This window comes from Mesoplodon densirostris, chromosome 10 (assembly GCF_025265405.1).
Source record: "Mesoplodon densirostris isolate mMesDen1 chromosome 10, mMesDen1 primary haplotype, whole genome shotgun sequence".
NCBI classification, from domain to species: Eukaryota; Metazoa; Chordata; class Mammalia; order Artiodactyla; family Ziphiidae; genus Mesoplodon; species Mesoplodon densirostris.
In genome coordinates this window covers 20,559,700-20,583,215 of record NC_082670.1, presented here as the reverse complement: position 1 = coordinate 20,583,215, position 23,516 = coordinate 20,559,700, and the positions used below count along the sequence as shown (strand labels likewise).

The 23,516-nt window shown below is 42.2% G+C and overlaps 1 protein-coding gene across 3 annotated transcripts in view; it reads left to right on the top strand.

Moving 5' to 3' along the window:
* Positions 1-2,682: 2,682 nt before the first annotated feature.
* The window catches only part of RIPOR2 (RHO family interacting cell polarization regulator 2), a 55,219-nt gene continuing 34,385 nt past the window's right edge, over positions 2,683-23,516 (top strand). For 2 of the 3 annotated variants that reach the window (XM_060109915.1, XM_060109914.1), the window contains exons 1-7: positions 2,686-2,804; positions 6,512-6,667; positions 7,401-7,479; positions 9,405-9,428; positions 12,250-12,303; positions 15,911-16,060; positions 19,505-19,568. In XM_060109915.1, the coding sequence (XP_059965898.1) occupies positions 2,704-2,804; positions 6,512-6,667; positions 7,401-7,479; positions 9,405-9,428; positions 12,250-12,303; positions 15,911-16,060; positions 19,505-19,568 (628 nt within the window). In that variant the 5' untranslated portion in view covers positions 2,686-2,703. Of the gene's footprint in view, positions 2,805-6,511; positions 6,668-7,400; positions 7,480-9,404; positions 9,429-12,249; positions 12,304-15,910; positions 16,061-19,504; positions 19,569-23,516 lie in introns of all 3 variants that reach the window. The other variant, XM_060109917.1, reaches the window with a different exon arrangement.

Genomic DNA, 23,516 nt, shown 5'->3' with positions numbered 1-23,516 from the left:
AAATTATTTCACTCTCCAGTTCTAATGTTTAATTCATTTAACATTTAAACTTTGCAAAGAGAGGCTTATTTAAGACTTTTTAAAAGTTGGACATTTGAGAAACTGTAGCAGATGATTGTAACTGAAGTTTGAACATTTTCCACCAATTCAGCATCATCCTTTTTTTCTTTTCTAGGCAGAGCATCAGAACCATCTGGGGTCCTTTTCAAAATCCCAATACACAGGTCCATACTAGTTAAGTCAGAATGCCTGGGAGTATGTGAAACTACTGATCTAGTGGATAAGAGAAAAAAATCTTTTTGGTTTAAAAGCATAATCTCTAGGAAGTACAAGACAATAACGCAGTTAAAATAGTTCAAATACTTTAAGTCTTTTCCCTGTGACCAAAGAACGCCATGATGCAACAGACCTGTTGAACAATAATTTACAAAATGAGATACAATACTAATTAAATTTGCCAAATTGAGACTTTGAGGTGGGTTTTAGGTTATAAAATTATTGAGCACAGAAAGAACATGTTTTCCTGATATTTATTAAATTTTCTGGATCTTTTTCTTGATATTTGCTATGTTTGCATGTGATACAAAGATAGCACAGGCATGCTTTATGAACCTAAGAAGGTTTTTTTTTTTTTTTTTTTTTTTTGGTTTGCGGGCCTCTCACTGTTGTGGCCTCTCCCGTTGCGGAGCACAGGCTCCAGATGCGCAGGCTCAGCGGCCATGGCTCATGGGCCCAGCCGCTCCGTGGCATGTGGGATCTTCCTGGACCGGGGCACGAACCCGTGTCCCCTGCATCGGCAGGCGGACTCTCAACCACTGCGCCACCAGGGAAGCCCAAGAAGGTGTTTTTAATGAGAACTAGACAGACTGCTTAGTAAGCAACAAAGAACACTTAAGAGAACCTCATTAAGGATTTATGTGAATCATGGTTATTTTTGAAACTTGGGGGTGGGGGGAAGTAACCAGAAAGAGTCTTATTTGCACCGCGTTTTGTCCTGCCATTCGTGCACTAGATATTAATTTTACTGCACATGCATACTTCTACGTCATTACTTTTAAAATTCTAGAGAATGTTCCAAAACTTAAGCCTCCCTGTCCCCATCCCTAGCAGAACTGGGTGGGATGCCTGTCCTACCCAGATCAAAGAGCAACCTGTTGCTCATTGCAAAGCCTCTTGCCAAGTGAGTCAGCTCCTGTACCCTGCAAGAATGCATGCTTGCTTCCTCAGAGCTGCTTTCTCCTGGGGTGGGTGGGGAGGAGGGGATTTAGAAACCTGCAGCCTCATGGGGAAGGGGGCTGTTTGTTCTCTCTCTGGGGAAGTAACTCACTCAAACCTCCTCCCTTGGCTGAGCTGCTTCAAATAGCTTTGAATAGGGCCCAGTGAAGGGCTTTTCCACTACATCTAGATGGACTACAAGAGTGTTTTGCTGCTGTTTTTTAGCTTTACTTGCTTGCTTGCTTGTTTGCTGGGTTTTGTTTTGTTTTGTTTTGTTTTTTGCGGTACGTGGGCCTCTCACTGTTGTGGCCTCTCCCGTTGCGGAGCACAGGCTCTGGACATGCAGGCTCAGCGGCCATGGCTCATGGGCCCAGCCGCTCCGCGGCCTGTGGGATCCTCCCGGGCCGGGGCACGAACCTGTGTTCCCTGCATCGGCAGGCGGACTCTCAACCACTGCGCCACCAGGGAAGCCCTGTTTGCTGGGTTTTTAAAGGGCAACTATTGATGCTATTAGTGGCTGCCCACTTTGGAAGTCTTTAGTCTGGACAGCGGCTGTGTCCCCTTTCTTCTGCTAGCCCGTCCCCCTCTCTGGACTGAGGTTACCTGCTAAGACAATGGTATGTGCTTTGACTTCCTGATCTAAAGGGAATAGAATTACCTAACTGTTCTAGGGCAGCCCTTTGGGGGAACTAACCTTGGGCTTCTGTCCAGCTGAAGTTGTATTTTGACAGCATGTTTTGGTCAGTGGTGATGAGTCTTTATAAAAGGTGAGCTAACGACTGAAATAGGCTGTGTGCCTTCTGCTGTATTTTCCCCTTTACCTTTCTTGCCTCTTCTCTTGTGTTCTTATCATAACCTAGATTATCACTACTTCTGTGAGCACTCTCTGTGCTCTTCTTTTTTCTCACTGCCACAAGAGCAGCACGATCTTATCTTTCAAAATATACTTAAGGGTAGAAAAAGGGAGAACAAGTTTAAGTAAGTTCATCTCTCAAGAAACCTAGTGTTTTTAGCCTTGTGACTTCTAAGTGTAGAATTCCACCCTAAGACTGGACTGTGTTTTGAATGTCACGCAGAACCTATCTGAAACTTGACTTGGCCTATTTGTGTGCTTTTGCTGTTGCTATTGTTGTCCTAAATGGAGGGAAACATTCCAAAGTTTTTGCATATTTTTAAGGTTGAACCTTGTTTAAAAAAAAATAATCCCTGAAGGAACCCTAAAGTAACTGATAATGGTGTGTAATTTATATTTATTTACATCTTCATGTGTTTCTTCAGGTTCACCTGAGAGCTGAACCCTTTGGCTTAAAAAGAACATGTAGGAGGAAAGAAGTCTTACAAGCATCTAATGGCCTCATGACTCACCTTTCCTTATGTCACCTCCTATTATCGTTGACAAGCTTAGCGTGTTTTCTGTTTGAACCTGCCTGTAATTTGCCGTAATCTTTCTGTTGTCTTATAGGACTACCAGCCAGACTCCCAGAAATCATGTTGGTAGGATCCCAGTCCTTCTCGCCTGGAGGGCCCAATGGGATCATCAGGAGCCAGTCCTTTGCGGGGTTCAGTGGCCTTCAGGAGAGGCGATCCAGGCAAGTTGTGTGTGGTTCTCTCCTGGGACGCAGCTTGAGAGGATGTGAGCCTTGGTGCTCTGAAGAGGGTCCGTATGCATGTGGCCTTGTCAAAACACACACCTGTGTTATTTTCATCTCTTTCATGAAAAAGATGTAATGTTCCCCAAATTTCTATCAGTTAGAATTCCTCCTTCAGAGAAGATTTAGGACAAGCTAGCAATACATACGTATAGCTCTCCCTACCCCCACCCCATTTCTTTCAGATCTTTTGATGCCTATTGCCAAAATGCCTCCAAATGTTTGAACCCATTTATCCTCTAACCAGTAACAACAGATTTACCTTTATCCACACATCTGTTGATACTGAGCATTTTCTAAAAATCTTTTCCAGTCTTTTATGTCATCCCTAACGAGGTTAAATGTGCTTTCGTAAGTTTACTTGTCTTTTGTATTTATTTTGGGAATAACCAGTGCATTCACATCCATTGCCTATTTTGGGGGTGGATATTTACATATTTTCTTACAGAACAATAAAGGCTTTTTATATATATCCATTGTAACACCATATATTGTAGTCTTTTTCCCCCTAATTTGAATTGCTGCCTTCTTTTTTTTTTTTACCTTTTGACCTCCTTTACCCATTTCTTCTATCCTGCCCACACTCCCTGCCTCTGACAGTTACCAATATCTATGAGCTTGGTTTTTTGTTGTTTTTCTTTTAGATTCCACGTATGAGAGATTGTACAGTATTTGTCTTTGTCTGACTTACTTCACTTAAGTATGATGCCCTCGAGGTCTTTCCATGTTGTCACAAATGGCAAGATTTCATTCTTTTTTATGGCTGAGTAATATTCCTCTCTATATATAATGGAATATTATTCAGCCACATATATATGTATCACAATTTCTTTATCCATTCATCCATTCATTGGACACTAGGTTGTTTCCATAAATCTTGGCTATGGTAAATAGTGCTACAATGAACATGGGAATGCAGAAATCTTTTTGAGTTCATGTTTTCATTGTCTTTGGTTAAATACTCAGAAGTGGAATTGCCAGATCATATGGTAGTTCTATTTTTAATTTTCTGAAGAACTTCTATACTGTCTTCCATAGGGGCTGCACCAATTTACATTCCAAGCAACAGTGCACAAGGGTTGCCTTTTCTCCACATACCTGCCAACACATGTTATTTCTTGTCTTTTTGATAATAGCCATTCAGGGGTGAGGTGATATCCCATTGTGGTTTTGATTTGCACTTCCATGATGATTAATGCTGTTTAGCATCTTTTCATGTACGCTTTGGCCATTTGTATGTCTTCTTTGGATATGTGTCTGTTCAGATCTTCTGCCCATTTTTTAACTGGGTTGTTTGGTTTTTGCTATTGAGTTGTATGAGTTCTTTATATATTTTGGATATTAACTCCTTATCAGGTATGATTTGCAAATATTTCCTCCTATTTAGTAGGTTGCCTTTTTATTTTGCTTTGCAGAAGCTTTTTATTTTTTAGTTTGATATAGCCTTACTTGTATAATTTTGCTTTTGTTGCTTTTGCTTTCAGTATCATATTCAAAAAAATCATAGCCAAGACCTGTGTCAAGGAGTTTACTACCTATGTTTTCTTTTAGGAGTTTTATGGTTTCAAGTCTTCCATTCAAGTCTTTAATCCATTTTGAGTTAATTTTTTAATATGGTATAAGAGAGGGTCTAGTTTTATTCTTTTGCTTGTAGCTGTCCAGTTTTTCCAGCACCATTTATTGAAGAGACTGTCTTCTCCCCATTGCATATTATTGGCTCCTTTGTAAATTAACTGACCATATATGAGTGGGTTTATTTCTGGGCTCTCTATTCATTGATCTATGTGTCTGTTTTTATGCCAATACCATACTGTTTTAATTACTATAGCTTTGTAATAGAGTTTGAAATCACCCCACACCCCTTTTTGAAGCACATTCCATTGTATCCAGATTTGGGAGATTATTTTTGGTATGAAGTTACGTAGTTGATAAAGACTGACTCTGCAGGCTGACTCTGGGGAGCAGATGCCTTTCAGACACAAGCTTGGGTATGTTAGTCTTCAGTTTCCCTAGAATCTCCCCTCATCTAAAATAGGACTTAGGGCTTCCCTGGTGGCGCAGTGGTTGAGAGTCCGCCTGCCGATGCAGGGGACACGGGTTCGTGCCCCGGTCCGGGAAGATCCCACATGCCGCAGAGCGGCTGGACCCGTGAGCCATGGCCGCTGAGCCTGCGCGTCCGGAGCCTGTGCTCTGCAATGGGAGAGGCCACAACAGTGAGAGGCCCGCGTACCGCAAAAAAAAAATAATAATAATAATAAAAATAAATAAAATAAAATAAAATAGGACTTAGAGGAACTCAAGAAAGAGAACACAGGTAGTGAAATAGGTAACATGGAATAAAGTTCGTCCTCAGTTTTTCTGACATGATAAAGATCTTACATTCTTAGGGGTCTTATGTGCTTTGACCTGTATTGTCCCCTTTGGTGCACACGGTAATGGCAGAGGAAAGTAAGAATTAACCTGGAAGGTGCACAGCAGACACCTACCAGACTCGGAGGTCATGGCTTTCCACTCAACAGCTGGGTCAGTGAGTAGTCTGGCCTCTGAGCTTCCTAATCAGATCAGTAGTTTGGGTTTAAGTTACCAGGTGTCCATCTTACCACTGTAAGCTGCCTCCCTGCCACTAATAGGGATGTTGAGTTTCATGTTATACCTAAACAAAATTTACTCCATAAAAATAAAGCTTAAGGGAATTCTCTGGCCGTCCAGTGGTTAGGACTCAGCGCTTTCACTGCTGGGACCCCAGTTCACTCCCTAATCGGGGAACTAAGATCCCACAAGCCTCTTGGTGCAGCCAAAAAATAAATAAATAAATAAATAAACTTTTTAAAAGTCTATTCATCCATCTATGTATGCTTTTCTTTACTTTAACACTACAGACATACCTTAGAGATACTGCAGGTTTGGTTCTAGGCCACTGCAATAAAACAAATATCATAATAAAGCAAGTCACAAATTTTTTGGTTTCACAGTGCATATAAAGGTTATGTTTACACTACAGTCTATTAAGTGTACAATAGTATTATGTCTAAAAAAAACATTGTACATACCTTAGTTAAATACTTTATTGCTAAAAAATGCTAACCATCATCTGACATACAGAGTTGCCACAGATCTTCAATTTGTGAAAAAACACAATATCTTTGAAGTGCAATAAAATAAGATGTGTTTGTATACAGCATTAGCCCTTTGTCATGCTTATGGCCCTTTATTTAAAAACTATTCATTCACATCCCAGTCAAATTTAATAGATGCTTATGCCTGATGTCACATAGTGCACATATTTTTTTAGCTGAATTACATTCTTCTGCCTGTTCATTATTTCCACCTAGAAGTGTTTGTTCTTGGCTTCCCATGAGGTTTCAGTGATGTGACATGCTTTCACTCAAAGTGTACATTACCTGAATCCAGGCTTTGACTCTGGGTAACTGCTGCCCAGCAAAGCTTCCAGATTTCAGCAGTTAACTCTAATACCACAAAACTAAATGAAGGATGGCTCAGATCTATTAATATACAAGGGAACGTTACCTTCCCCAAAAGACACTAACACAAACACCAGATGATTAGAAGGCATTTCTTTGGTCAGATCGTTTTGGATGCCCAAGACTCAAACAATTTCAGCTTTTTTTCCTCTTCTCTTTCCATAGATGTAACTCCTTCATTGAAAATACCTCTGCTCTCAAGAAGCCTCAGGCCAAACTGAAGAAAATGCACAATTTAGGACACAAAAACAGCAGCCCTCCCAAAGAGCCTCAGCCTAAAAGGGTGGAAGAGGTCTACAGGGCTTTGAAAAATGGACTTGAGTAAGAACATCAAACCTAATAATGCACTGAAACCTTTTTCCTTTCTAAAATGCTCAGGACGGTCAGAAAAGCTAGTCTTATGAGATAATTTTAGAATGTCTATTTCTGTAGTAGGTGTTTTATTATTGCGCCATAATTGAGGAAGCCTTAAATGAGTCCCAAAGATATGAACTTGATCGGGTTTCCATATCATAACCAAACACTGAAGGAGACCTGAAATAGTAATATGTTTATATTTAGCTCTGTGTAATATTGTATTTTACTTAAACACTGGTAGACAGGCATATCTGTTTTAGAGATTGCTGAAGAAGCATTCTAAAACCTTCCTGAGTATATTATAGCAATGATTTGTCCAGATTAAAACTTCCCTAGTATGTGGTGAGATGCCTACTGTCAGTGTCCTATGGAACTAGATAGAATTCTGTGAGCCCAGGTCCAGGACTGACTCCAGAGTTCCTCCCGTTCCCTCCACATTGGTTTTTCTTTCCTGCTATGCCAGCCTCATAGGGATTCTCCTTTTTGACTATCTGGATAGTATCAGATTCAACTGCTAGAGCTTTCAAAATGTGGAGAGTTTAAGAAAATGCAGAGCCTCTTCCCTGCCAGCTCTGTGCCCCACAGAGCAAGGTTCAGGTTCTTAATGCCCCCCCTTTAGAAGGGAAAGGTCAGCATCAGCATCAGATTCCACTTGACAGTCACAGAGTTCACGATCACGTCTCTCTTATCTTTGCAGTGAGTATCTGGAGGTTCACCAGATAGAGCTGGACAAGTTGACAGCTCAGTTAAAAGATATGAGAAGAAACTCTCGCCTGGTAGGTACCATCGAATCCTTAGGGTGTTAACACAGTGGGTTTGTTTGTTTGTTTGTTTGTTTTGGCTAACTTCTCTTACTGGATAGACATGGGGACGAGGAAGAAAGTTCAAGAAAAGCAGATCCAAGGGACAAAGTGCCATGTGCTTCCTGATGTTTATTTTATTTTATTTTTATTTTTATTTTTTTTGCGGTATGCAGGCCTCTCACTGTTGTGGCCTCTCCCGTTGCGGAGCACAGGCTCCGGATGCGCAGGCCCAGCGGCCATGGCTCACGGGCCCAGCCGCTCCGCGGCATATGGGATCCTCCCAGACCGGGGCACGAACCCGTATCCCCTGCATCGGCAGGCGGACTCTTAACCACTGCGCCACCAGGGAGGCCCCTGATGTTTATTTTAATGCTTAATATGTTCCAGTATTTTCCAAGCATGTTTATGCAGACAAACTTTGTAATCAGGAAAAAATACTTTAAAAAAGCCAACTCCCTATACTCCTCTTCCCAAGTAATATAAGGAAATGAAAAGTTGGGGTTTTCCTACCATATTGTTAGTACAGCATTTGGAACCCAGAACTTTCCTTTATATCCAATTTTTAAAAATTGTAATGGGTCGGGCCTCCCTGGTGGCGCAAGTGGTTGAGAGTCCGCCTGCCGATGCAGGGGATACGGGTTCGTGCCCCGGTCTGGGAGGATCCCATATGCCGCGGAGCGGCTGGGCCCGTGAGCCATGGCCGCTGGGCCTGCGCATCCGGAGCCTGTGCTCCGCAACGGGAGAGGCCACAACAGTGAGAGGCCCACATACCGCAAAAAGAAAAAAAAAAAAAAAATTGTAATGGGTCAGTGACACCTGAGAGGAAAAGGAGGCTCAAGAAGTCATTGGTATAAAAAATCGGAGGAGTCCTTGAGCCAGTTCAACTACACACTGTATTGTTGGAGATGCTTGCAAGTTTCCTTTACTCTAATGAATTGTGAGGACTTGTCTGCTTGAAGAGGTGTTTCTAATGATTTTACATGATTTTAAGTTCTAAATGATATTATGCCTTAAAGTTTTAAGGCATCAGAAAGCCCAGGAAAAGTCTACATATACGAGGTATACATATACATGAATAGCTGTTATCTTCTTTTTTTAAAAGATGTTATCCTTTTCAAAGGCTTAGAGAGGTTAAAGCCTTCATAGAAGTTAAAAGTTTTATTTTCTAACAATATTAGAAGATAAATTGCTCCCATTTATGTGGAACTCAATGTGGAGTGGCCTTCAGAGCTTTTGAATGTCTCTAGCAGTCCTCAATGGCAACAAATGTTCCTCCTTGGAGAACAATGGCGTATAGATGGAGGAGCTTCCAGCAGGACCTCATGTTCCATAAAAACCCTCCTGATGGGGGATGTGGGCTTAGTGTACTGATTATACTGTGATATTGTGAGCACACAGGAATAAACTTGCTTTAAAAACAATTTGTGAAACGCTTTCACCACTCTCAAGGGCTCTTCTTAAATGCCAATTTTTTTGTGTTTAAACAGGAAGGCAAGTCTTTTTTAAACACATATAATCACTGCTACTTTTTATGTTAAAAACATTAAAAAAAATTTAAGTGGACGTGAATTTATGTGTCCCTCACTGTGTAAGAGAGGAGAGCCCAAAGCAAGTGAACATCTTAAGGCTCCCAGAAGGCAGAGAGGACTGGGTAGAATTCTGGAGGCACAGAGTATAAATAAATATTAGCTCTTAAAAGTATTCTTACTATTATTTAAAATAACCCAGATTTACTCTTTTAAAACAAATATCAAAAAGTCCAACAGACATTATGGGGCTAATCATTATTTCACTGACAGTGCAGAAATGCAGACAAAATCCTTCGATTCATATCAGTAACAGTTTTGAGGAAGATGTGTTTTAATCCAGATACTCTTTTTTTTTTTTTTTAATTTTAGGGTGTGCTGTATGACCTAGACAAGGTAAGTTATTGTTTTGTGTTGGGGAGTTACTGGGAAATAAAATCCTTCATCCTTGAGGAGAAGTCAGTGATCCTTGCTTAGGTACAGTAAGATCCTAGAGAAATGATGATTTTTCTAATCCTAGAAAAGTTCATGCTTTTATCTAATGAGGATGATGAATAAGTACTATGATCTACAGACCCAATAATGTGTTTAAGGTCACTTTTGTAAAAAAAAGTCACCTGGTTGCAGGGTTTCCCAGTGTGCTGGTTAAGTTTAAGAATTTCCCAAGGGTTTGAAGGTCCTTACCTGTGTTCTCTCTAAATGGGAACTATCATATTTCATCAAACGGAAGACCTCTTTGACTGGAAAACACATCATTATCTTATTTGCCACTAAGAAAAAGAGTTATTACAGCTACACTCTGACACAGTTCTTTCTTTTCACTTAAAATATGTATTTTATACTTAGTGACAAAACTCTCTTAGGCCTATTTTAAACGTAGATATATTTTTTTAAGTTATATATGATGCTGTCTTTTCCACACCTTTCTGTATATACAAGACCTTTAATACTGAATCATATTCAGTGCAATCCCTATCAAACTACCAATGGCATTTTTCACAGAACTAGAACAAAGATTTTCACAATTTGTATGGAAACACAAAAAGACCCCGAATAGCCAAAGCAATCTTGAGAAAGAAAAACGGAGCTGGAGAAATCAGGCTCCTGGACTTCAGACTATACCACAGACTACAGTAATCAAGACAGTATGGTACTGGCACAAAAACAGAAATATAGATCAATGGAACAGGATAGAAAGCCCAGAGATAAACCCACGCACATATGGTCACCTTATCTTTGATAAAGGAGGCAAGAATGTACAATGGAGAAAAGACAGCCTCTTCAATAAGTGGTGCTGGGAAACACGGACAGCCACATGTGAAACAATGAAATTAGAACACTCCCTGACACCATACACAAAAATAAACTCAAAATGGATTAAAGACCTAAATGTAAGGCCAGAGACCATAAAACTCTTAGAGGAAAACATAGGCAGAACACTCTATGACATAAATCACAGCAATATCCTTTTTGACCCACCTCCTAGAGAAATGGAAATAAAAACAAAAATAAACAAATGGGACCTAATGAAACTTAAAAGCTTTTGCACAGCAAAGGAAACTGTAAACAAGATGAAAAGACAACCCTCAGAATGGGGGGAAATATTTGCAAATGAGGCAACTGACAAAGGATTAATCTCCAAAATTTATAAGCAGCTCATGCAGCTCAATATCAAGAAAAACAACCTAATCCAAAAATGGGCAGAAGACCTAGATAGACATTTCTCCAAAGAAGATATACAGATTGCCAACAAACACATGAAAGGATGCTCAATATCACTGATCATTAGAGAAATGCAAATCAAAACTACAATGAGGTATCACCTCACACCAGTCAGAATGGCCATCATCAAAAGATCTACAAACAATAAATGCTGGAGAGGGTGTGGAGAAAAAGGAACCTTCTTGCACTGTTGGTGGGACTGTAAATTGATACAGACACTATGGAGAATAGTATGGGGGGTTCCTTAAAAAACTAAAAATAGAACTACCATATGACCCAGCAATCCCACTACTGGGCATATACCCTGAGAAAACCATAATTCCAAAAGAGTCATGTACCACAATGTTCATTGCAGCTCTGTTTACAATAGCCAGGACATGGAAGCAACCTAAGTGTCCATCAACAGGTGAATGGATAAAGAAGATGTGGCACATATATACAATGGAATATTACTCAGCCATAAAAAGAAACGAACTTGAGTTATCTGTAGTGAGGTGGATGGACCTAGAGTCTGTCATACAGAGTGAAGTAAGTCAGAAAGAGAAAAACAAATACCGTATGCCAACACATATATATGGAATCAAAAAAAAAAAAGGTTCTGAAGAACCTAGGGGCAGGACAGAAATAAAGTTGCAGATGTAGAGAATGGACTTGAGGACATGGGAAGTGGGAAGGGTAAGCTGGGACAAAGTGAGAGGGTGGCATGGACATATATACACTACCAAATGTAAAATAGATAGCTAGTGGGAAGCAGCCGCATAGCACAGGGAGATCAGCTCGGTGCTTTGTGACCACCTCAAGGGGTGTGATAGGGAGGGAGGGTGGGAGGGAGAAGCAAGAGGGAGGAGATATGGGGATATATGTATATGTATAGCTGATTCACTTTGTTGTAAAGCAGAAACTAACACACCATTGTAAAGCAATTATACTCCAATAAAGATGTTTAAAAAATACTGAATCATAGTATAATCTGTTTGCAGATATTTAAAGGGTAGTTAAATTTAACGCATGTGATAATATTTATAACTCAAATGGAAGAGATGACACAGAACCAACTATGATTATCTTGGGGCATGCACAGACAGTTGCAATTGTAAAATGCACCCCATTTCAGAGACATTAAAATGGGGGGGGCGAGTTCATATTTGAGCTGATAAAATGTTATTATGAAGAAACTTAAGTATACTCCAATATGATACTGTCCTGCCAGAAATCCAGTGAATTCCATTTGGTTGGCCCCTCTTAATGTTAAACATAAGGATTCCAATAGCTAACTCAAGTTTATCTCTCAGAGTATTTATTCAATATTTTTTTAAAAAATACTTTCTAAGTTGATAGTAGAGGATCTTTAAAGTAGCAACAGAGATAGGAGGAAAGGGGAAATAGTTAACATCTTCTGGTACTTTTGAGTATGAGATAATAAAGATAGCCACACAAGTCTAATCAGTGAAACTGTAAATGGCTGTACTTTTTCAAATTTCTTCTTTTATTCCAGCAAATTAAAACAATTGAAAGATACATGAGACGCCTGGAGTTTCACATCAGTAAGGTAACTGACGTTCCTCTTGTCTTTGCCTGTTTTTCAGTTCTCAGTCACTGATCAATACACCTTTGGCCTGAGCATAGCCTCTAGTCCATGGAGAATTTCTTATCCAGTTGACTCCTAAGCTGATTAGCAATTAAATCCTCCAACAGGCAGTAAAGTTGTAGAAAAAAAAATAAGAATGGAGAGCCTGATTACCTAGCACATTGTTTACTCTGCTTCAGTTCAACGGATATTTATTAAGTGTTTCCTGTGCAGACGTGCACAGTGCCTGGTAAAGGATACAGTCTGGGTGTAGTCTGGTTAGAGATAAGATCAAACCAAACTGACCTACAAAAATCTTCACACTTGCCTAACTTTACATTCAGATCCCACATACAACTTGGTACCCCCATAGCCTTCTTCATGAAGGCCTTTAAAGTACTTAACAACAACTGTCATGTAGCTCCCTCAATCGTTCTCAAGCTCTTAGTTCCTTCCACTCTTCTTCACATGGCTTAGTTTCCAGATTCTTTTTCATCCCCATTGCCCCCCTCTACATACACCAGTTTGTCAGGGTCCCTGACATCCAGCCCTGAACCCTACAAATAGTTGACTGATGGTCCCACCAGCCTAACATAGAGTGGGACTGTCCCCCCGCCCCGTTCTGGATGCTATCAGGCAGTATCAGTACAACCTAGAAACAATGTCCCTTTGAGGGCAGCTGGATCACACCATTGGCAATTCCTGTTCTTATCTGCACCCATCATCCTGTGTTCCAAGTGGAGAGACTGGAGGTTTTAGCACTCCTCTCTACTAGTGGTCAGAAGCCCCAGGTTTTAGTCCCATCTCTGCCATGTACTCACTGAGCTATAACATCTATGTGCACCTTAGCTTTCCACTCCATGCAGTGAGGCTGGAGGTGCACATAGTCAATCTAGATGATCCTAAGAATCCTTTCCAGTTTCAAATTCTGTGATGATCTAAACATATGTATATGCTACTGCTGTTGTACATTCATTCCCATTCCCACTTTGAAAGATATTTATTACCTTGGCAAATCTGAAATTGCTTCTATTTCTGTTCAACTCAATAAATAAAACAGGGACTTCCCTGGTTGGTCCAGTGGGTAAGACTCCTCCCTCCCAGTGCAGGGGGTCCGGGTTTGATCCCTGGTCGGGGAACTAGATCCTGCATGCAGGCTGCAACTAAGAGTTCGCCTGCCACACCTAAGAGTCTGCATACCACAACTAAGATCCGGTGCAGCCTAAATAAATAAATAAACAAACAATGACATCCATTAGAAGATATTTATGTGGCGGGCAAGCTTTGAAATTACTCGGTTTATTTGGAAAAATACCAAGAAAACAATTAGTATTAGGTAAGAGAGTATTTATCCATCTTGTATCCATCATTGTAAGATACAACAATCCTAGTGGTTATTAAAGGTTGGTAGTCCTCTATCTGCAGCATCTTATGGACGGATCCCTAACAAATCCTAACAAATGATATTTCATTGATTAATCAGTTTATTTTGATGAGAGCCACTGCTGACTTATAGGTAAGACAAATTCTTGCCTACAGGTGGGCCAGTTTCTGCTTAGGTGAGTACATAGTTATCCTTTATTCTAAAGGTTAACTCCATTTGGCTAGGGTAGATCCATATTTAAGTGAAAACAAGGGTAAACTTTTCTTTAAACGCAAAGTAGTCTACTAAGTCGTTAGGGCTATACCAGTGGTCTAGTTAGCAGTTTCCTTGTTGAGAGGATTACAGTCTTTGGACTACAGTGGGGGAAGGGCTGAAGGGACAGTCCCCCAGGAGGCCATCTGGGTGAAACAGCCTGGCCTGCATCAGAAGAGGTACCAGCTCTTGTGTTCCTAAGTCTCTAGGGGACCTGCCACATCAGAATAATCTGCACTGTTTACTTAAAATTTCAGACGCCTCACCCATCCCTCACCTACTGAATCAGCATCTCAAAGTGGGGCCTGGGCATCATCATTTTAACAAGCTCACCAAGTGAGTCTTAGCTTAGTTTTAATGTATGGAAACCACCCTCTATGCCAGTCACCCAACCAAAGGATCTTATCAGCAGATATGCCACAACCCCTTGGGTCTTATACCTCCCTCTTATTCAGAGACAAAGCCACCAACCCCAAAGAGGAAAGACTGTTCCTTCCAGAGTTTTGACGATTCCTCTCAGTGAAGTGGAGTGAATTGTTGAAGAGCAACAAAGAATCCTTTAACCAAGAGAATCATTTTCAGTCTCTTAACTAACATTCATATGCTAAGTATCATTCACATCTGTAGAGAGAAAGCAACTATGGAAAATTGTACTATTAACAGGTAATAGTAATGCTTTTTAGTGATCAGCCAAAAGTTTGCCTTCAGAACAAAAGGGGAATGTTAAACCCTGAAGTCCATCATATTCACCTCTACCTTCTTCTGGTTCTACAACTGTAGCCTCCTTTTTTGAGGGAACAAAGTTTGTACTGAAATGAAAAAATCAAGTAGTCCTAGGTAGATAACTGCCTCCCAGAAAACATAATGTCTGGTGATATCCTTCTTCTTAACCTACCTGATAATTCCTTTAGTTAACTGTGGTTGGTGTGTTGATAATTGAAGATAGGACAAGAGACTATGGAGGTGAGTGTCGTCAGGAATAGCTGTATGTTTTCTCAGCCTCGGCACTATCGATATTTGGGGATAATTCTTTGTTGTAGGGGGCTGTCCTCTGTGTTACAGGATGTTTAGCAGCATCCGTGGCCTCTACCAACTGGATGCTAGTAACACTTCCCAGCTGTGACACTGAAAAATGTCTCCAGACGTTGCCAAATGTCCCCTGAATATCAAAATCACCTTGGATTGATTGAGAATCACTGCCTTAGAAGTATTAAGTGACTGTCAGGCTTATATAGTGAATATGATCAGTAGCCATTTGCAATGGGTATATTATTACTTAAAAGCCTAAGTATAGAGGTATTGCAGAGAAATGTTCATTTCCATTCCTCCCGTTTACTTTTTTAAATTGTGGTATAAATTACATGCCCAAAATGTCACAGTTATTATGTTCAGTCTGTTAAGTTTTAACAGTCATGCTTCACCCTCATTTTAAGAATAACTTACCTTTGTTTTCTCTCTTCTGTTGGGCCACATCTTTACAAAAATCATTTTCGATAAATAGCCTTGAGTTCTTTTTTTAAAAAAAATCTAAATCTGGATGCATGAATATCACCTTGTGACACTCTTAAAATAAAGTGATAATAGCCCAGTATAATGCAACGTCTTCACATTGGTTTGAAACTGCATACACTCTTCCAGTGTTCGTTCCTCATATAAAAGACTCCTGTCTTCATTATCTAAACCTTGTCTCACGCAGTCCACCAGCGTTAAGTTCATTTTCATTTTGTGTCATTTGAAAATAGAGCTCAGAGTAAAATCCGGTTTGAAATAGAAAATGGATCATGTGGCTAAAACAAAAATGATGGGTCTGTCTAAAAGGATGGCATTTCTACAAGATTCTCCTTTTGAGGTCAGAAACATAAAGTATCTTAAGCACTTAACAATGGTCAATGTCACTTCCTTCAAGTGTGACAAATATTTATGTCCCTTGTGTTTCTGTTTTGATTCCGGCAGGTAGATGAACTCTATGAAGCTTATTGTATCCAAAGACGCCTCCAAGATGGTGCCAGCAAAATGAAGCAAGCCTTCGCAATGTCCCCTGCCAGCAAAGCTGCCCGGGAGAGCCTGTCAGAGATCAACCGGAGCTACAAAGAGTACACAGAGGTATGTGCCAACCTGCTCGGCTGCCGACCTCCACCTGTCCCAATCTGAATTGTCGATACCTGCTAAGAACCAGGGGAATGGCACCCTCAACCTCATTCTACTCTTTAGAGAGAGACGATTTACTATTTGCCTGTCTTGCGTTTCCTTGAGGCCATCAGTGGAGCTGTTTAAAATGGCTCTCGGGTGGTTTTGTTGGTTGTATTTTTGTTTAGAGCCTTCTGTGGACTCCAGAGCATGTGACTTTCTGTTGTGAGCATCACCTGTCAAGCACTCACCTCCTAGAGCCTGGTAATAGGTTTGTTCTTGGGCGTGTAAATCCACAAGATTTTAGACGCTGTGAAGCCATTCACTGACCAAATCTTATACTTCTTTATGTGTATAGTCTCTGCACAAATAGACTATGAATGCATGTTAAAAATTTCAGCAAATGAATAAGTCACAAATGCCCTGGTATTGGTCATTGAAATGCACTTCCAAATTCTCTAGTGTACAATCTAGTCTAGCTTTATGCCTGCAAACTGAACAGACCTTGTGGTTAAGATGGCTGCCCTGGATATTGGGTTCACCCACCTCCTGCCTACGATTATTTTATTGTAAGAAATTTCCCTTCTATCTTAAAGGAGGCAAGATAAAGAACCATGAACAGAAGCATGCTTTCCTGCTTTCTGACTGTCTCTGGGGCCCATACATATGACACAGGGAGGTCTTCACTCCTCCGGGGGTCACCCGAAACCAGTGCCTTTGATGAAATGACTGAATTATTAAAGCAGCACTTCTCACTCTCCCACGTGTCTTTGTTCAAAGATCCAATTTCATGAATGAAGTCATCGGCCTGATGAGGGTCTGCTGGACAATTCCCAGGGCTGAGCATCCGGTCTCAGCCCTGGGACGGGAGGGATGTCTTGGATGACTTGCTGCAGCATTGCTTCCTGTGTAACCCTCCAGCCCCGCCTCTTGTCTGAACCAAATTTGTCTTTTTCATGGTCTAAAACAGGGCTTCTTTCTCTCCATTTGGGAGAATGCTTTTTGAATGCATAAAATGAAACCCATAGGAATTCAAAGGAAACAAATTATATTGAAATACAGTTATTTCAATATTGTCAGTACAGTGATCAAAATATTTTTAAAATCAAATGTGTGATACAGTATAAGACTGCTGCTTTATTAACTCATCAAACTACAAGATTTAGCAGTGGCTCCAATAACTATTACAATTTGAAAGTAATGAAAAATAGAAATGATTTCTCAAGGTACCTGCAACAATCGATGTGACATGAACATAGATGTGACTTCTATCAGGTCTAAGTCACAGGTACTAGTCATACGGCTGCGGCGTGTTTTCTACGTTCATGATGTGTGGACGTTTTAGATATCAGTTAGCGGTTAGTGGAAATAACGATGTGACTTTTTTCCCCATCCAAGTTGATGGAGCACAGGTTAAGGATCTCTGGCTTCGAAGCAGCCCTAGTTCATGAGACCTCATTTCCACACATCTGTGAAATCAAAAGAGCAGTTGCCAAGGAAGGAGGCCGTTCAGAGTACACACGTACGAGGACTGAGTGGCAGCCCGTGCCTGTCCCAGAACTTTTGTAGGTTGTTTCAGAAATACCCCCTGGTGGTCAAGGGCCAAGACATGGCATCATATGTCCTCACAAATTCAAAGACGTAGAGTGTAATTTCAGCAAGAGGAGAAAGAAGTCCAAGACTTCTGTAGCTTCCTACCTCACTTGACATCAAGTGGATTTGTATCTTCACATAACCAGGATTTTATCACAAAGAAGGTTTAGAAATAGATGGTTCTGGGTGCCTTTGCAAGAGCAGCAGTGTTCATCCATGGCTGCCTGGGTGAGACAGAAGGCAATTCTGACCATGGATGTCCTCAGCTGTTAAACTAGCTGCCCCCCAGGTTTTTCAAAGACACTGGTCGCAGTCCTGACATGCATGATAACATCGTTGATATACTTCTAGAAAGAGTAATGCATTCCTTCCCAGAGACACCCAGTGCTCTGAGGAAGAAAATTGGTTTACAAAACTGAGACTTTGTTTTCAAAACTTTCCAGCTGCACAGAACTCAACCTCAGGAGTTTTCCCCAGCTTTGCTAAGCTACTTGAGGTACCAACATTTAAGAGTCAGAACCTCTAGCTTGCAAATCAATTCTGAAGTCCTTTGCAAACAAAATCCAAACGGAAGCAGCCCCCGTCTGTGCTCACTGAGCTGCCCAGGCCATGGGTCCGAGCCCCTAGCCGGGATGGAGGAAGAACCTTGCAGATGCTGCCCTGGGGAGCAGGGATGTGTGTTTGTGTGTGTGTGTGTGTGTGTGCGCGCGCGCGCGCTCATGGGGGTGGGATGAGGACTTCTGCTTAGAACACCAGAGGTGGCATCAAAAGCTTAAACTGGCCATGCTGCAGAAGGGCCAGGCACTTTTCCTCTTGATTTCTGACTGCGATCGCTCTGTTTACGTCCTCAGACACTGAGGAGGTAGGGTGCGAGTGGTTAGATATCTAACCACAGGCATAGATGGTGTGGCTCCTCTGCCTTTCCTGTTCCTCAACATTAGAGTGAGGAGAGGACGCTTGTCGAACCCAAGAATCCTTTTGAGGGCCTCAGGGCATGGCAGCAGGACCTCCGCCTCCTTCACTTTGAGTACAGCTGAGCTCCTGAGCTCTTTTTGCCCCAAATTCTTATTAAGAAAAATTTCAGCCCTTCAGAAAAGTCAAGCCTAGTATGTTGAACATCATATACCTTTATTTAGACTCACCAATTGGTAATGTTTTGCCATATTTGCTTTTCTTCTCTTGCATACGCTCAATTTTTTTCCTTTTTCTCAGTCATTTGATAGTAAATGGTAGATAACATGCCATTTCACCCCATAAATATTTTAGCACAGATCCTTTAATGATAACCTATGTAACATGTGTATCTCTTGCATAACCACACACCATGATCACATCTAAGAAAATTACCAGTCCTCCTATAGAATTATCTAATATCCTGTGCATTTTCAAATTTCCCTTATTTGGCCCAATGATGTCTTTTATAACTGTTTTAGTTTATTTACTTTCAAATCAGGATGGAGTCAAAGTTAACACATGGCATTTGGTTGTTATGTCACTTTAATCTCTTTTATCTAAAATTTTTTTTCCCATAATTCTACTGCCTTTTTATAGAATCCAGGCCAGTTCTTTTAGAATCTCCCACATTCTGGATTTATCTGACTGTTTATGATATAAGTTAACTTGGTCTTCTATGCTCTGAATTTCCGGCACACTAGAAGGCTTGCTTAGGCTTAGGTTAAACATTTTGTAACTATTTGCTACATACTTGTAACTCACTGCACACAAGTAAATGCCTCCCATTTGAGCAGTGGTTGTCCACTGCTGTGAGAACATCCTGTGCTTTGAAAGAAATGTAGGCCTAACGCTGGTCTCCTGTGCTCTTCTTAGAACATGTGCACCATTGAAGCAGAGCTGGAGAAGCAGCTGGGGGAGTTCTCCATCAAGATGAAAGGTATTCTCCTTCCTCTTTTCTATAGAGAGTCGGGTGCCATCTCCGCCTAGCTCCTTGAAGTGTGACATCACACACTGTTTTTATTTTCCTTGCAAAGATATGGGGCCACTCTCTCTCAACCCTCCCCACTTATGTTAATTAATTAATTAATTAATTAATTAATGTTAATGATGCTCCAGAACCTTCTCGTCCTGAGACTTGCCTACATACTTAAATATTTACTGTGACAGGATCTCACACATACACAAACATGGAAGAATATTATAAGGAACTCCCATAGACCCATCACCTCCATTTAATCATTAGCAAGATTTTGCCACCTTTGCTTCATCTGTTTTCTTGTCTTTGTTTTTCCTTTGATGAAATACAACCCAGATGCGGGAGTCTCTCCCTGTAGACTGCGATGTGCCTCGCTTAAAGAATAGAGACCTTGGGCTTCCATGGTGGCGCAGTGGTTGAGAGTCCACCTGCCGATGCAGGGGACACGGGTTCGTGCCCCGATCCCGGAAGATCCCACATGCCGCGGAGCGGCTGGGCCCGCGAGCCATGGCCGCAGAGCCTGTGTGTCCGGAGCCTGTGCTCCGCAACAGGAGAGGCCACAACAGTGAGAGGCCCGCGTACAGCAAAAAAAAAAAAAAAAAAAAAAAAAAGAATAGAGACCTTATGATAGGGACACCACAGTGCCAAGTACTATCACTTCTAATAAAATGAATATGCCTTTGTTATGAATCCATTCCATTAGCACATGACCTGGTGGTCTCTGAGTTGTACAGTTGTTCAAATCAGGACTGAGGTAAGGTCCATGCATTATCACTGGTCGTTAGATGCCTCTTTTCGGTTTCCTTTCATCTAAAGCCCAGACCCCCCTTGTCTTTTTTCCTCCCATTGACTTGTCATGTTGAAGCTGTTGTCACTGTTGTCACTTTCAACATGTTGTCACTGTTGTACAGAATGTCCCACGTTCTAGACTTGTCTGTTGGCTTCTCGGTGGTGTCATTTAGTTTGCTCCTTTATGCTCTCCTTTCCTATAAACAACCTACCAACTTCTTTATTTTTAAATGTGTTTTAGTGTTAAACCCACATAGGACTGTGCATTTTCCTCTTTTTCCCAGTGCCTTTCTGGTGTTGACTCCAGGAAGTCCTACTCTGAAAGCATTGTTGATTTGTACTGCAAGCATCTTCAGAACAAACGGAAGCTCTAGTTGTAGAAAACGGAGCATCCTTCAGGTGTTGTGAGATTTACATCTCAGTTGCTAACAGGGCTTCAGATGAGCAGCCATCACAGCGAGTCCATCTTCCTTCTGAGTTTGGGCCACTCACCCGCTCACCGCAGGGAGAAGGGCTAGTTTGTGGGCCTTTCCTTTTCTGAGGTTTCTTAGCAGCTGGACCCCTGGGTTGCTAATGGGGATTTAATCACCCTCTTGTCTACTTTTTGCCATTAAGGGAGTAGGAAAGGGGTGCTTTTTTTTTAAGTGCTCAACAGGAGAGCTTAATTGTCCAATGAGTCACCTAACTCAGGAGGCAAAGTTTTCCGTCAAGTGTGATGCCCGTGGAGCTGCTCTGGTTGAGTGTACCTGCAATCAACATGACCTTGACCCTCAGCTGCCCACACGGCTGCGTTCTTCTCTCCAGCAGATCCCGTAGTGAATCAGTTATTCAGTATGAAGTCTCAATACTTACTTTACTACTGAGGCGGGGCATCTGTGTTTTTTCAGTTTTTTAGGTCCATTCTCTTCGCTGTGGGTGCTCACCGAGTCACTGGTTCTAAAACCACTCAGGCCCTGCCCCCATCTCAGCAAGTCAGGGCGGGGCCCTGGCACCAAGGAGCTCCACAGCTCTCTTCCCAGCATTCTCTCATCCTAAGGCAAGGGTTACAATGGGAAGCCGTCCTCTTCCCCGTTTCCCTCCCCCAAGATAGGTGGGTGGCACCCTTCAGGTATATTTTTCATCCTCGGGATGATTCTGTCAGCAGCCTGCTTCTGGAAAACCACTGCCCTGAGTCAGTGTTCAGCAGAAAACACTTCTCTCTCCTTCCCCTAACTCTTGGGCACCCTCCACGCAGGCTAGCACAGTCTAGGGTCTTACAGCTGAGAGAAATTCCCATCATGCCGTCTTCTCACTGTTAATACAAGCAGTACCATATTTCCCCTATTTCTGACGCTCACTGTTATCAAACTCACCAATTTGGGGTGAGTTGGTGATTTCCCCATTTTGTCGATGGGGAGTGGGGTTAAGTGACTTGTCCCAGAAGTCACACAGTACGTTGGAGTCAAACTTGAAACTGAATTCCAGAGCTCGTGGCTCCTAGTGCATTCCTGTCCCCCAGCCCCATATGAGGAGGGAAGTTCTAACAGAGGAACAGATACTATAAACTATTGCTCAAAAACTGTTCTCTTCGGGCTTCCCTGGTGGCGCAGTGGTTGGGAGTCCGCCTGCCGATGCAGGGGACGCGGGTTTGTGCCCCGGTCTGGGAAGATCCCACATGCCGCGGAGCGGCTGGGCCCGTGAGCCATGGGCACTGAGCCTGCGCGTCCGGAGCCTGTGCTCCACAACGGGAGAGGCCACAACAGTGAGAGGCCCACATACCGCAAAAAAAGAAAAAAAAAATAAGTTCTCTTCTATGGGACGGTAGTCTTCCACCCAGCACACAGGCACCCAGGAGTGGGTGGGAGGAAAGGGACACCCACCCACCAGACCTGGACCTCAGGCCTGAGGGTCAGTGAGGATGCTCTGGGGGCCCTACCATCCACCAGGGGGTCCGGCTGCCCAGCTAAAGAACAGCTCTGATCTATGACGGGCTGTCATGACGGACGGGCTCAACTTCCTGCCGCTCCTGCTCTTTCATCTCTACCCTCAATGTTGTTCTCTCTGTCCTGCCCGACGGGCTTCCCTGGCTTCTATCTGGGTTCAGGGTTTCTCCCAGGGGGGTCACTCAAACCTGCAAGTGATCCTCCTTTTTCATTATTGATTTATCTCACTTCCACTTTCCTAATCTAACATGAAAACTTGAACTATTTCTATGAAGCCTTTCAGGGGTAACACCCCCGTGGAAAAATCTTCCTCTCTCTTGATAAAAGGAAGCCTCTCAGGCTGCCAAGAAATCTTGCATCTTTGCAGTTACCTACTTTCTTATCTGTTATTCATTCTGGTAAAAAAAAAAAAAAATTGCCACCCCAACATACATAGTGACATAAGCTGAGGATCTTTCATAATATCCTCAGACCTGGGAAGCCAGCTAGCTTCCTCCTGCCACACCCTTCCCCAACACACAGACAGCAATCATTCTGTGGGGTTTTGGAGGGGCGGGGTAAGTGATGATGGTAAAGACAGTTGAGCCTGCTGTTGGCCAGGCTCTTGGCTGCATCCTAGTGAATGGTCTCTGGCCTTGACTTCCACACAGTCTACTGGAGACAATGGTTGCATGAGCCAGTCTAATCTAATTCCATGGAATAAATGATCTACTGGATCAATAATATGGCCAATTGCTTCGATGCCTGGGGGATGGGGGGGTGGCGGGAGGGGGTGCAAAGGGTGCCACCCACCTAATTTGTGGGAGGGAAATGGGGAAGAGGAAGGCTTCCCGCTGTCACCTTTGCATTAGAATGAGAGGACCCTGGGAAGAGAGTTGTGGAACTCCTTGATGCCAGATTTTGAGGAAGGTCCAACGCCAGGCTAAAGAGGGAGCACTAGACCCATCCACCAGTTTGCAGATGGAAAGACGTGGTCTGTTACAGAAATACTACTTCTTCTCCCAAGCATTACCTACTTCATATTAAGTTCCAGGCAGTGTGTATATCCAAAAGTCTGTGTTGGCACCTGCAGCTTTTAGGGCAGGTCTGGCCTTGGGAGAGGGACATCTACCAGGGAGGTAGTAAATCTGCATTATTTATGCCTGGTCCATAAATCAGTCAGTCCTGTAATGGGAGCGCCTACCTATTCAGCTGTCTG